The 15,586-nt window shown below is 32.3% G+C and overlaps 1 protein-coding gene across 3 annotated transcripts in view; it reads right to left on the bottom strand.

Moving 5' to 3' along the window:
• Positions 1 to 1,907: 1,907 nt before the first annotated feature.
• The window catches only part of LOC145246779 (integrin-linked kinase-associated serine/threonine phosphatase 2C-like), a 148,718-nt gene continuing 135,039 nt past the window's right edge, over positions 1,908 to 15,586 (bottom strand). For all 3 annotated transcript variants that reach the window (XM_080108572.1, XM_080108570.1, XM_080108571.1), the window contains exons 8-10: positions 9,054 to 9,173; positions 4,431 to 4,512; positions 1,908 to 2,117 (exon numbers count right to left, since the gene is read on the bottom strand). In XM_080108572.1, coding sequence (XP_079964698.1) covers positions 1,944 to 2,117; positions 4,431 to 4,512; positions 9,054 to 9,173 — 376 coding nt within the window. In that variant the 3' untranslated portion in view covers positions 1,908 to 1,943. The remainder of the gene's footprint in view (positions 2,118 to 4,430; positions 4,513 to 9,053; positions 9,174 to 15,586) is intronic.

The raw sequence follows: 15,586 nt of genomic DNA, 5'->3' as shown, positions 1-15,586 counted from the left end.
TAAAGTATAAAATGAAAATGACCAAATAAAGTATAAAATGAAAATGACCAAATAAAGTATAAAATGAAAATGACCAAATAAAGTATAAAATGAAAATGACCAAATAAAGTATAAAATGAAAATGACCAAATAAAGTATAAAATGAAAATGACCAATTGAAGCATAAAATGAAAATTAACAAATAAAGTATAAAATGAAAATGACCAAATAAAGTATAAAATGAAAATGACCAAATAAAGTATAAAATGAAAATGACCAAATAAAGTATAAAATGAAAATGACCAAATAAAGTATAAAATGAAAATGACCAATTGAAGCATAAAATGAAAATGACCAAATAAAGTATAAAATGAAAATGACCAAATAAAGTATAAAATGAAAATGACCAAATAAAGTATAAAATGAAAATGACCAAATAAAGTATAAAATGAAAATGACCAAATAAAGTATAAAATGAAAATGACCAATTGAAGTATAAAATGAAAATGACCAAATAAAGTATAAAATGAAAATGACCAAATAAAGTATAAAATGAAATGAGCAAATTAAGTATAAAATGAAAATGACCCAATGCATTAGTTAAGGCGAGTGAAGCCAGGACTGTAACCCTCAATATATCCAAGGCCTTTGACAAATTCTGGCATAATGGGCTGTTAATGAAAATGAAATCATACGCTATAACTGGACGTATACTAAATATAATTAGATCCTTCTTAGAAAATAGGACCATCCATGTTGTCATTGATGGACGTTCATCCAAGCAGTATAACATTAATGTGGGTGTGCCTGAGGGGTTGATCATTGGACCAATATTATTCCTGATATTCATCAATGATCTGCCCGATAATATTGTGTCCAAGATGGGTATATTTGCTGATGATACAATTCTCTATAATATGCATGAAAGATGAGGGAAAAACGGATGTACATAAGTCTAAGACACTGACAAAATCATTAGAAAATTACCTCCAGACCATAGTGGAATAGGGCTGCAAATGGATGCTAACATTTGATGCTAGTAAGACTAAGCTGCTCTCCTTTAACAATTACAAGAAACCTCTCCAACCACCAATATCCATGACAAATAACTCCCTACCTGAGAATTCTTCCTTCAAACTCGCTTCCTTCCTCGCTTAACATTCACAGGAAATATGAATTGGAACAAATACATTGAGAACATTATGAAGGCTGCTGCAAAGAAGGTGGGTTTCCTCTATCTTGCTCACACTTTATCCCGAATCCTCTATAAGGCACATCTGGAATGGTGCATCTACTATCACTAGTCTCTCCCTCTTGGATAGGGCCCAAAAAAGGGTCTCCAATCTAATAGGTCCCACTTTGTCAACTAGGCTTCAACCCCTGTCTCATCACTGCAATGCTGCACCTCTCTGCCTGTTTTACACGAATTTTAATGGAATATGCTCTGATGAACTCATTGAAATTTTGCCACTTCGACGTACATACCCCCAACAAACCTGCTAAGCAACAAAATCACACCCCTTCACTGCTGATGTCTCGAAATGTCAGAAAGTTTTCTACTCTAATAACTTCTTCCCTAGAATGGCTAGACTTTGGAATTCCTATCCTGCTACCTGCTTCCCTAACTATATGCAGAAGTTCAAATGCAACATAAACCAACATTTTAATCTTTCTTAGGTAGGGTCCCAAGTTGACAACATCTATTGAAGGCAGCAATTGCTGTGGATGTAGTTGGAGGATTCGACATTCCTATCCCATCACGGTTAACCTGACAAAGGCCAGAGGAATAATTGGCTGAAATGTCGTGAAAACAACTAGAAGATGAAGATAAATAAATACAAATAAATAAATAAAAATTTTAAAAAAAAAAAGAAAAGAAAAAAAATTTGTCTCCTGAACTTTTCATTTTGGAAGAAAAAAAAATTCTGAAGCAGTGATATTTTTTGTAAATTGATTTTAATAAATTACAAAACGGAGGAAAATGAACGCGTCTCATGCAATTTAGATATAGCCACTATAAGAACAGTTACATTATCTGCAGTGAGTCGGAGAACTGCTTCACTGACGAGGCGTTGGCAAGCCATTTCATATCGCACTTCATCGAGCATTCGAGATGTTGTCCCTTCAATAGATTCATCCTGTTAATAAAAAAACAAAAAAATACCATATGAGTTTATCGAATAATAATAGAGGTATCCAATGTATCCTAATATTCTACAACTATTTGGGTCAAGATTTTATCTTCAAATGCCTAATTTTTAAATTTCTATTTTCCATCATTTTTGAAACAGTTATCCTCATTTTTCTTGTTTGTCTTACAGAGTAAAATTTTGAATAAATCATTTATTGATTCGGTACTAAAAGCTGCTATTATCACTTCCCATAAAAGAAAAACTGAGGAAATTATAATTTGATCAATGTTTTTTTATGACAAAAAGATGCAATTGTCACATAAATCAATAAAACAGCTGAATTTCTGATATTAAATACTTTCATCCGTGGTTTTAAACAAAGAATTCAGCAAATCAACTAAACTGAAAGTTTCTGCTTAAGAGTTTCAAGCTGAAAAATGAAAATATTTTTGTTGTGAATACTGAAAAAAGGTACTAAGATGTCTAATAAATATATTTTTATTTTATCTTTTAACAAATCTTCAACAGATCTTTTTATCCTCAGGTTTAACTTGGAATATCATTCTATGTATTTTCAAATATTTTATTTTCCTTAAAAGTCTCTGAAAATAGAACATTTTTCAATTGGTTGTATTTCTCACCTTTGCAATAAAGTGGCATACAAGGAAGATTATTTTCAATACAATTTGCTATAAAGAATGAATAAAAACACTTTATGTATAAAAGTTTTTCGCAAAGCCTTTGACAGTCGGACATGCAACATAACCCAGAGTGGGAATTAATTTGCGATATAATTCGTTCTACCTCTTTGTATGTGTATCAGTACGCAGCTGAGGACATAGAGCAACAACCATCAGGGAAGGCTAATCACTTGTTTCCAAGTTTTCTTTGATGAGTCAACTTTCCTGCAATTCAAGACATCCGTGCTTCTGCATTGGTTTATGTGGAAGAATGAACTCTCCACATGACTGATTTGTTGGGTTAGGATAACCTCTTTGCTTGGCAAATCTTTGACCTAATGTGTTTGGGTTTCGTCAGATTGCACATTGTAGATTCATCTGATTAAGGATTTGCCATTGTACTGCAGTCATGCAAGAGAGCACTTACATATAACATGATACTTTTCACACACCTACTGTACAACTAACTACGATACCAAATTTCATTCATGCTCACCTCCAACACCTATGCTCATTGTATTTCCTCAGAAAATGTTTCCAAAATCTATTTTCCATTACGGATGTTGACAACCTTCACATGGTGCCTCCTCTAAGTAGCCAATTCTAAAAACAATCTAAAGAAATCAATGCTAACAGCAGAATCAAGCAGACTGAAAATTTTGTAACATGCCAATTCATACAAATTATTTTGATATTGCCGTTATGATGTAAACATCAATATATCATAGGTTTCGAAATATAGTTGCAATAAAATTAGAATTAGAATAAACAGATTTAGTCCATCACAATTTTTTAAAACTTAATAAATACATTGCAGAATGTCATTTCAAAATATCAGAGATCTAAATGAAGAATATTGCATAGTAAATAATAAATTCCCAACAAATGAAATGACAATAAACCAAAACCTTGACATGTTCAGTTTGACATTCTACTAACTCTTATAAATATTACCATAAAATGATTATAGCGTTAACATGAAATTATAGGTTTATAATTTATGTCACATTTTAAAACATAAATTTAAACATAATCAGTAATAAATAAATGGATAAGTATTATCAATAGCGTTGGAATTTATTTTCATTTGCTTTAACTAAGTATTGTATGTAGTTCTTTCACAATTATATAATCATCTCAGCATAAGCAAAAAAATGGATCAACTGTAGTCAAGGATGACTAGAAGGCTCCCTTTTCTACTTGGCTTGTTGGAGAGTGTGCCACTCCTTTACAAGCATTTACTTCACTTGATCCTAATCTTATGAGCGTTTAGCAACGAAACATTATTTCTTTAGTATGATTTGATGGAGAATTGAATGCCAGTTTCACGGCCCATTAATAAATACTAACCATTATACCAAATGGGTTGATAGAACAGATAAGCTAACTTACAAAGTAAGTAAGTGCATTAACAACTTCGATCTATGCTGAGAGAAGTTGTGGCCAGCAGTCTAATGATTAGCCACATATTTTCACCTGACCAATAAAGTTATAAACATACCCTAACTAAACCAACCTACAAGATTCCTACACATATTTAAATTCTATAATATATGAATCTGTCTACTTGCCACTGGGGCAAAGGCAGGTAAACCCGATAGTATAGCAATTCAAATAATTCGGAAACAACAATAATTACCTCCAGTATATCACAAACAAACTGGATACATTCGTCAGGGGTAAAGCATTTCCAGAGGCCATCACAAGCAATCACAACAAATCTGAAAACATGAAATTCAGAAACAAAAATAAAAAAATTAAAATATCTAAGTATGAAGAAGCCTTTAATAAAAAAAGAAAAAAATTTGGATCATTTACTTGAACTGTGTTCTCATGTTGGATGTCATTCCCACAAAGTATCAGCTCATGTAACCTACCATGAGTTTTGTTTGAAATTCAGTATATAGATTCTAGAGTAATATTAATCTTCCATTCATACGTATCAAGTGTTTCAATCGATCAATTATTTTTTTTTCAAAAAGTTGGAACCCTAACCACTCCAAAAGAAAGTCTCTCCTCTTTTCAAATTGGGAGTTCTAATCAATCCCTCAGTTCCTGTCTTTCCTTGTCATTTTTCCCTTCGGGACAGCGGTTGGTTTCTCCTTACAAATATTTGGTTCTTCCTCTGGGCTCGCCTCCTCTTCGGTGGCAGTTTCGTCGGACCTGTCGGGAAAGAGAACACCCCTTGGCTTCCTTGCCTCACTCTCAGCCCTTGCTACCAGTCTCCCCTTCCTAGCTGGTAATTTCCCATACTTCTTCAGCACACATCCTACCAAGATAATCAATAATACGAGGGCGAGAATGCCAAGCGTTGCCGACAAAATGATAAAATGTCTTGTGATACCATTTCCTGGTTCCACAACCTTCATTGCGTCTAGCCTATCCCTTAACCGATCTATGTTAATCCTCTCAACTGGTCTCAACAACTCCGGGATTTTCTCTAGTTTCCTTTCTGGAAATCTTTTAACTATGGGTTCCCATAACTTTGCCGAAACACTCCCATTCTTCTGTATCAGCCTCTTAAATGTCCCCCTTTCCTCAAATTTTTCTTCCATCTGATGATATGGGGGGAGGGAGATAGATGCCTCAAACGCCGAACAACCCATGGGTAAGTCTATAATCGTTAAAGGGGGTGCTATTCTTATAGTTTTGGAAAGCTGTCCTTCAAATACATGTGTTAACCCCAGCTCCTTCTGCGTGGCTAACGCCCAGACTCAATCAGCTATACTGATTGCTCGAGGCAACACTGCGCTTGTTAGTACTTCTACTTGGCAGTGCTTCCTAATTCTCTCATCTTCTCCCTTAAATAACCCGAGGATACATAAATCGGGATTTCCTGTTACATAAATCGGACTTGTGGATGTACATGCCTCTAGGCCATCCCCCTTACACTTTATGGCTTCCTCTCGTGTGAGAAGCATAAACTTTGTTCTCACTAGGTTCAAGGCCAGATATTCAGTCTCAATCCTGTACTTAGCAACCGCCTCCACCCTCTCCTGTACTTGGAGGTAGGGTATATGCAAATTCAACACCTGATAAATCTCAAATACTCCATTCCGATCTAACAACGGTAAGGAGAAAACTACCAGCAATTTGTTATCTTCCAGCAACGTGTCACACCCCAATGAGCTGTAATACTTCCATAGCCCCTCCGTAGGATCAACCGGCAGTCTCAGATGATGATGTAATTCTGCTTGTATTCTTAGTAATACTTCCCTACGTCCAAGAGATGATACCGAAGGCAGATCCTACCTCAGGTGCCAACCCCAACATACACGTAAGAGGCCACCACGTACATGCCAATGCCAAAAACTGAAAAATATGAATATCTGCTCGACAACACCCTCCTCACTTCTATCCTCCTTATCTGGATAACCTGCTTGTGCTCCTTTCACATCGAGGTGGTCCCTGCTCCAGCCAGCCACACCTGCACGACCGAGGGCATCTCCTCTATTGCGTAATGACGTAACCATCTGGTGCCAAACATTCACCCTCAATGCTACACCCCCCTCACCAACCAGTTACCCCCTTTTTCTTTACTAATTCATTATTCCCTCGATTCTTCCCCTGCCCTCCATTTCCTCCGGAGCTCTGCTTGGGGTATGTTGTCTTCTCTAGGACCATGGTCCCGTTCACCAAACTTTGTACAGGGAAGTTCCCTGAGATCTGCCTCCCATTTAGTGGGACACTCCACCGCTCTGTGGCCTTTATGGCTACAGGTCCAGCATACCAGCCCACGTCTACCATGGGTTGGCTTACACCATCCCTTTCTGAGCCTCCATTCCTTCCGGGTGAGGTCCGCCTGTACTTCCCAATTTTCGGGAGTGTCTATAATGTTGTCTTGGTGCAGCACCTGTGCTTTCCACGGCTTTTTCCTCCCTTGTGATAGTCTATTCTTGAACCTTGCCTGATCTCGGGTGTCCTTCACCCTTACCCTCTCCTAATACCTAACTGCTCCTACCACCATCCTGAGTAAGAGTGTCTGGGGAACCTCGGAGTACGTCCCTTCTGACATCCCCATCCCCACGGGCATCAATGAACAGGTCTACTAATTGGGTTTGAATCACCGCCCCTTGTCGAATTATCTCGTCGGGATACGCGATCTTGGCTAATTCCACAATACAGTCACCCAACTCCGATGCCGATTCCCCTTCCTTCTGTTTGACCTTCATGAGGCTTCTCATCACCTCTATGGCAGTACGCTCCGTAGCATATTGCCTTTTTAATGCCTCTTTCATCCACGCCCAACTTATCTCCTTCGTATATTTTCCCGATGAATTTTGACACAGTTCCCATCGCTCCGTCATATGCTGATCCTTTTCTTGTCAATGGCCCCAAGCCATTCCTGCAATTCCAAGGGATTCCCCCCATAACTAGGGATCCTCACTTTCCCCAATACTTCCCGGAGTTGTTGAGTGCTTGGTGAGTACTCCTTACCTAATTCTTCCACCTCAGTAGTTGTGGATCCCTCACTTCTTTGGGACATAATTTCTTTTTTTTCTTATAGACACACATAAAAAAAAAAACAAGGGGACTGGTAGCTTCTCGACTTAACCGGAAACAAAACGACCAAACACCAGTGAGAATTCAAACAATGTAAGGAAGCCAATAAAAATAGGGGGTGCTCTTACCTTCTGGTCCGCTTATTCCAGCTGGCGCAATGTCCTTGCTTGGTGATTCCCTTGAATGTTGGGCCGGGAACCGTTATATCAAAACTAAAGTCCATGGTTCCCTTGCCACAACAACATAGAAGTGATTATCAAAGTTTTGTTGTTGTTTCCTGGGGACCGGGATTTTTTCGTAATTGTTTTGTTGTTGTTTGTTTCCTGGGGACCGGGATTTTTTCGTAATTCTTTGTTGTTGTTTGTTTCCTGGGGACCGGGATTTTTTCGTAATTGTTTTGTTGTTGTTTGTTTCCTGGGGACCGGGATTTTTTCGTAATTCTTTGTTGTTGTTTGTTTCCTGGGGACCGGGATTTTTTCGTAATTGTTTTGTTGTTGTTTGTTTCCTGGGGACCGGGATTTTTTCGTAATTGTTTCCGCAAGAGTCTACCACAGTATCACTTGTGTTTTTTTTTTCTTTTGTGGAACGTTGAAGTAGTTTGTTCTTTGAGTTGAACGTGATGATTATTTGGTTGTGTCCATGGATTTTTCCGCAGGATCGATCGTTGGTCTAAGACATCAGTTATAACGTTTTCACCTAGGTCACAGGACCAGTTATGATGTTTTATTATGATGTCACAAGCCGAGAGAGAAAGACAAAGAAAAAAAACAGACAACTTGTTATAAATAATAAGTCGAAGATACAATAAAACACTAATTCCTTGTTACATCAAGTCATTTGAGTGTGAACACTGTAAAAGTCTGTGTTTGTGATGGTGGTGGTGGCGTGTAGATGCAGGGCGGTGATGCGGGGCGGTAGGTGCGGTCGGCGCGTCTATATCACTCTCCGGCTTTTCTCTTTGACTGCCTGCTTGCAAAAAATCCCCCAGTGTTTTATATATTTTTGGCTAGCCCGTCGCACATCGCTTTTGACCTGAGGCTACTGATATGCAAGATATTAATCTTCCATTCATATGTATCAAGTGTTTCAACCGATCAATTATTCGGGTCGCTCGACCGACATTCAATACCGTATTTATACCTATCAAATATCGACCTGTTCAACTTTTCTATTGCTTTCTCTGATCTATTTTTAGTGATGATTCTGTTTACAAAACTTTGACTTTCCTCTTGTTTCTGTTCAACTCTGTTATTTATCTACCAACTAGTATCAATAATTCTAAAACTCACGAGCCAGGTTCGATTTTTCGTCATGCACTTTCCAATTCTTTTAACTAAGATGCTTTACAGTGTTACACAAATTTAACAACATAATTTTTTTTGATATTCACAGAGGTGGGGTGGGGGGAGAATTTAAAGAGCGAGAGAGGGAAATTAAGAAAAAAATGCACCCTGCTTTTGGTTTATGTAATTTTCCTAATTATCAAGGTAGTTTAATAGATTTGCACATCACATTTACAGAAGTTCTGAGTTTAAACCTCACCTGTATATTTTTCATTGATTTTGCCCTCAAATGAACTTAAAATTTCAAATTACAATATTAAATAGATTGTTTGGTTTTACTTTTTTCTGTAATCTATGTAAATTATGAAAACAAAAATCCTTGGTGACACAAAGTGGTCCTGCTGGAAAATTATATTTTCAAATTGTAATTAATTTTTCAAATTTCATTTTCAAATGAAGAGAAGAAGCAAACTGACCGATCATTTTCTGTGAGTTGACATTTACGAACATCAGGAAGACAAGTAACTCCATGGTTTTTGTATTGTCCATCTCCCAATGAACGAGAGATTTCCAGCATGCCCATCACACGGCCATCCCTGTCGGAAGGAGAAAAATTACAAAAAATATTTACCTTAAAATATTTCAGTAAACAATATGTGTTGCATAAGCAGATCCCCGGGGAGGAGATTAAACAATAAATTTGGCCAGAAAGCATGACCAAGGGCCATGTGCTGAATCTTTGTGTGGTCAAGTGATAACAAACGAAAAAGTCCGTCACAAGTCTATGCAGAGGTCCAGGAGATGGCGTCAAAGTGAGGTCAAGTTTAGGACGCAAAATCTCTGGGCAGTGAGTGACCACATTTTTGCGAAACAATGCTGATCGGAATGTCATCGTGTTCTAGGCTAAATAAAAAGAGACACAGCAAGAAGAGTTAAGATAATAACAACAAAAGGGGTGCTAGCAACACAATCTTCTACACACCACCCACCAACCTTGTCATGCAGCCATTAGATTTGCCAATCTGTCGTTAAAATCTTATATGTACAGAAATAAATGACATATTTTGATAACCAGCTGCTTGCATTTTCTATTTCCACCTACAAAGAAATGACAAAGATTGTTGTTTTTGAAATTAAATAGATTTAGACAAAATGGATGGCCATCATCATCATCAAAGTGAAATATAACATATTGTTATAATAGATACATTGTTTTAAAATGTGTAATAAAACTATAAATAAAATGACAAGAGTTATATCATACTGTGATTTTGTGTCAATTTCGGAGCAAAAAAAAACTTACATGCTTTTCTGGGAAAATTAAAAAGAAATGAAGAAATTACACAGGGTTCCTACAGATTTTCAATATCTATTTTCAAGGCTTTTCAAAGTTTTTCAAGACCTTCTCCAAACAAAATTCCAGTTTTCAAAACAAAATTTAATATATAAACAATAATGAACAAAAAAATTTAATTGACAACAGGAAAAATTATTTTCATCTATCTCTATTTAAAGGTCATGCATGAAACTAATCAACTATTTACAACTCTCGTTCATCTTGTGTTTAATCAGCCATGTGTGATTTCAAGACACTTTTAACCATTTTGCTAAAAACAAATGTCTTTTTACATATATAACAATATGCTTATCGACAATCATATTTAAATTCCCTTACCCACTTACAAGTGGCCAAATAAGCACGATTAAATGTTATTAATTTCCCTATTGTAGATTGGTCTACGCTATGTCCACTTTACTTTAAAATTTCGAATTTCCGATATTGTGGATACAAGAGTTATGCCCCTTTATCATGGAACTACCAGATGTTATAATATTGAAAACATTAGGTAATTTCATGATAAAGGGATGTAATTCTTGTATAATACAATGCAACTTCGAAATAATGTATTTCAATTTTATTTTCAATATTTAAAAAATATTTTAATGGTATTTTTATTAATATTTAAAAAATAATTTAATAGTATTTATTTCGATTATATTTTTAATATTTTTAATATTTTGACAAATTTTTACTGGACATAAAGAATATGATTTTCAAGACATTTCCGATATTTTCAATCCTTGAAAATATCGGAAATGTATGGAACATACCTATTCAATAGACTCCTTTTATTGGATAGGTATTCTTTCTTCAAAATTTAGTGATTCCATAATTTGTTCCTGTACATATTTACTTATAAAAGACACAATTTTAACTTCTGCCTTGAAAAGCCCTTATTTCTATTATTATCTTGAAAAAGCCTGTTCAAACCCTGTTCCAATCTATGAAAATCATGTCTTTTATAAGTAAATATGTACAGGAACAAATTACGGAATCACTAACTTTTGAAGAAAGAATACCTATCCAATAAAAGGAGTCTATTGAACAGCAGAGATCTATCAGATCTTTTGCTTAGAATGAAAAAAAAAAATGTCTTTTTTTACAGTTGACTAAATTTCTGCTTAGAATTAAAAAAAAACATGTCTTTTTTTACAGTTGACTAAATTTTTGCTTAGAATTAAAAAAAAAAGCATGTCTTTTTTCACAGTTGACTAAATTTTTGCTTAGAATAAGAAAAAACATGTCTTTTTTTTACAGTTGACTAAATGTTTGCTTAGAATAAAAAAAAAATGTCTTTTTCACAGTTGACTCAATTTTTGCTTAGAATTAAAAAAAAAAACATGTCATTTTTTACAGCTGACTAAATCTTTGCTAAGAATTAAAAATAAAAACCTGTTTTCTTCACAATTGACTAAATTTTTGCTTAGAATAAAAAAAAAACATGTCTTTTCCACAGTTGACTACATTTATGCTTAGAATTAAAAAAACATGTCTTTTTCACAGTTGACTAAATTTTTGCTTAGAATTAAAAAAAAACATGTCTTTTCCACATTTGACTAAATTTTTGTTAAGAATTACAAGAAAAATATCTTTTCCACAGTTGACTAAATTTTTGTTTAGAATTACAAGAAAAATATCTTTTCCATAGTTGACTAAATTTTTGCTTAGAATTAAAAAAAACGTCTTTTTTTTACAGTTGACTATATTTTTGCTTGGAATTAAAAAAACATGTCTTTTCTTACAGTTGACTAAATTTTTGATAAGAATTCAACAGAACGTCTTTTTTTTACAGTTGACTACATTTTTGGTTAGAATAAAGAGAAACATATCTTTTTCACAATTTACTAAATCTTTGCTTAGAATAAAAAAAAAACGTGTCTTTTCCACACTTTACTAAATTTTTGCTTAGAATTAAAAAAAAACATGTCTTTTTTTTACAGTTGACTTAATTTTGGCTTGGAATTAAAAAAACATGTCTTTTCTTGCAGTTGACTAAATTTTTGCTTAGAATAACAAAAAAACATGTCTTTTTTTACAGTTGACTAAATTTTTGCTTTGAATTAAACAAACATATCTTTTTCACAGTTGACTAAATTTTTGCTTACAATTAAAAAAAAACATGTCTTTTCCACAGTTGACTACATTTATGCTTAGAATTAAAAAAAACATGTTTTTTACAGTTGACTAAATTTTTGCTTAGAATTAAAAAAAAACATGTCTTTTCCACAGTTGACTAAATTTTTGTTTAGAATTACAAGAAAAATATCTTTTCCACAGTTGACTAAATTTTTGTTTAGAATTACAAGAAAAATATCTTTTCCATAGTTGACTAAATTTTTGCTTAGAATTAAAAAAAACGTCTTTTTTTACAGTTGACTATATTTTTGCTTGGAATTAAAAAAACATGTCTTTTCTTACAGTTGACTAAATTTTTGATAAGAATTCAACAGAACGTCTTTTTTTTACAGTTGACTACATTTTTGGTTAGAATAAAGAGAAACATATCTTTTTCACAATTTACTAAATCTTTGCTTAGAATAAAAAAAAAACGTGTCTTTTCCACACTTTACTAAATTTTTGCTTAGAATTAAAAAAAAAACATGTCTTTTTTTTACAGTTGACTTAATTTTGGCTTGGAATTAAAAAAACATGTCTTTTCTTGCAGTTGACTAAATTTTTGCTTAGAATAACAAAAAAACATGTCTTTTTTTACAGTTGACTAAATTTTTGCTTTGAATTAAACAAACATATCTTTTTCACAGTTGACTAAATTTTTGCTTACAATTAAAAAAAAACATGTCTTTTCCACAGTTTAGTAAATTTTTGCTTATAATTTAAAAAAAACATGTCTTTTCCACAGTTTAGTAAATTTTTGCTTATAATTAAAAAAAACATGTCTTTTCCACAGTTTAGTAAATTTTTGCTTATAATTAAAAAAAACATGTCTTTTCCACAGTTTAGTAAATTTTTGCTTATAATTAAAAAAAACATGTCTTTTCCACAGTTTAGTAAATTTTTGCTTACAATTAAAAAAAAACATGTCTTTTCCACAGTTTACTAAATTTTTGCTTATAATTAAAAAAAACGTCTTTTTTTACAGTTCACTACATTTTTGCTTAGAATTAAAAAAAAAAATGTCTTCTTCACAATTGACAAATTTTTGTTTAGAATTAAACAAACATGTCTTTTTTTACAGTTGACTAAATTTTTGCTTAGAATTAGAAAAAACATGTCTTTTTTTACAATCGACTAAATTTTTGCTCAGAATTAAAAAAAAACATGTTTTATTTTTACAGTTGACTAAATTGTTGCTTAGAATTAGAAAAAAACATGTCTTTTTTTTACAGTTGACTAAATTTTTGCTTAGCATTAAAAAAAACATGTCTTTTCTTGCAGTTGACTAAATTTTTGCTTAGAATTAAAAAAAAACATGTCTTTTCTTGCAGTTGACTAAATTTTTGCTTAGAATTAAAAAAAACATGTCTTTTCTTGCAGTTGACTAAATTTTTGCTTAGAATTAAAAGAAACATGTCTTTTCTTGCAGTTGACTCAATTTTGGCTTAGAATAAAAAAACATGTCTTTTCTTGCAGTTGACTCAATTTTGGCTTAGAATAAAAAAACATGTCTTTTCTTGCAGTTGACTCAATTTTGGCTTAGAATAAAAAAACATGTCTTTTCTTGCAGTTGACTAAATTTTTGCTTAGAATTAAAAAAAACATGTCTTTTCTTGCAGTTGACTACATTTTTGCTTAGCATTAAAAAACATCTTTTCTTGCAGTTGACTAAATTTTTGCTTAGAATTAAAAAAGAAATGCCTAATTTTATATAAACAAAAAAACGTCTTTTTTTACAGTTGACTAAATTTTTGCTTAGAATTATAAAAAAACATGTCTTCTTCACAACTGATTAAATTTTTGCTTAGCATTAAAAAACATGTCTTTTCTTGCAGTTGACTAAATTTTTGCTTAGAATTAAAAAAAACATGTCTTTTTTACAGTTGACAAAATTTTTGCTTGGAATTAAAAAAACATGTTTTCTTCACAATTGACTAAATGTTTGCTTAGAATAAAAAAAAAATGTCTTTTTCACAGTTGACTCAATTTTTGCTTAGAATTTAAAAAAAAAACATGTCATTTTTTACAGCTGACTAAATCTTTGCTAAGAATTAAAAATAAAAACCTGTTTTCTTCACAATTGACTAAATTTTTGCTTAGAATAAAAAAAAAACATGTCTTTTCCACAGTTGACTACATTTATGCTTAGAATTAAAAAAACATGTCTTTTTCACAGTTGACTAAATTTTTGCTTAGAATTAAAAAAAAACATGTCTTTTCCACATTTGACTAAATTTATGCTTAGAATTAAAAAAAACATGTCTTTTTTTTACAGTTGACTTAATTTTGGCTTGGAATTAAAAAAACATGTCTTTTCTTGCAGTTGACTAAATTTTTGCTTAGAATAACAAAAAAACATGTCTTTTTTTACAGTTGACTAAATTTTTGCTTTGAATTAAACAAACATATCTTTTTCACAGTTGACTAAATTTTTGCTTACAATTAAAAAAAAACATGTCTTTTCCACAGTTTAGTAAATTTTTGCTTATAATTAAAAAAAACATGTCTTTTCCACAGTTTAGTAAATTTTTGCTTATAATTTAAAAAAAACATGTCTTTTCCACAGTTTAGTAAATTTTTGCTTATAATTAAAAAAAACATGTCTTTTCCACAGTTTAGTAAATTTTTGCTTATAATTAAAAAAAACATGTCTTTTCCACAGTTTAGTAAATTTTTGCTTATAATTAAAAAAAACATGTCTTTTCCACAGTTTAGTAAATTTTTGCTTACAATTAAAAAAAAACATGTCTTTTCCACAGTTTACTAAATTTTTGCTTATAATTAAAAAAAACGTCTTTTTTTACAGTTCACTACATTTTTGCTTAGAATTAAAAAAAAAAATGTCTTCTTCACAATTGACAAATTTTTGTTTAGAATTAAACAAACATGTCTTTTTTTACAGTTGACTAAATTTTTGCTTAGAATTAGAAAAAACATGTCTTTTTTTACAATCAACTAAATTTTTGCTCAGAATTAAAAAAAAACATGTTTTATTTTTACAGTTGACTAAATTGTTGCTTAGAATTAGAAAAAAACATGTCTTTTTTTTACAGTTGACTAAATTTTTGCTTAGCATTAAAAAAAACATGTCTTTTCTTGCAGTTGACTAAATTTTTGCTTAGAATTAAAAAAAAACATGTCTTTTCTTGCAGTTGACTAAATTTTTGCTTAGAATTAAAAAAAACATGTCTTTTCTTGCAGTTGACTAAATTTTTGCTTAGAATTAAAAGAAACATGTCTTTTCTTGCAGTTGACTAAATTTTTGCTTAGAATTATAAAAAACATGTCTTTTCTTGCAGTTGACTCAATTTTGGCTTAGAATAAAAAAACATGTCTTTTCTTGCAGTTGACTCAATTTTGGCTTAGAATAAAAAAACATGTCTTTTCTTGCAGTTGACTCAATTTTGGCTTAGAATAAAAAAACATGTCTTTTCTTGCAGTTGACTAAATTTTTGCTTAGAATTAAAAAAAACATGTCTTTTCTTGCAGTTGACTACATTTTTGCTTAGCATTAAAAAACATCTTTTCTTGCAGTTGACTAAATTTTTGCTT

Source organism: Euprymna scolopes, chromosome 24, assembly GCF_053919585.1.
Source record: "Euprymna scolopes isolate OS-2025 chromosome 24, ASM5391958v1, whole genome shotgun sequence".
NCBI lineage: Eukaryota > Metazoa > Mollusca > Cephalopoda > Sepiida > Sepiolidae > Euprymna > Euprymna scolopes.
Note: the sequence above shows the minus strand (reverse complement) of the source record. Positions and strands in the feature narration are given on the sequence as shown.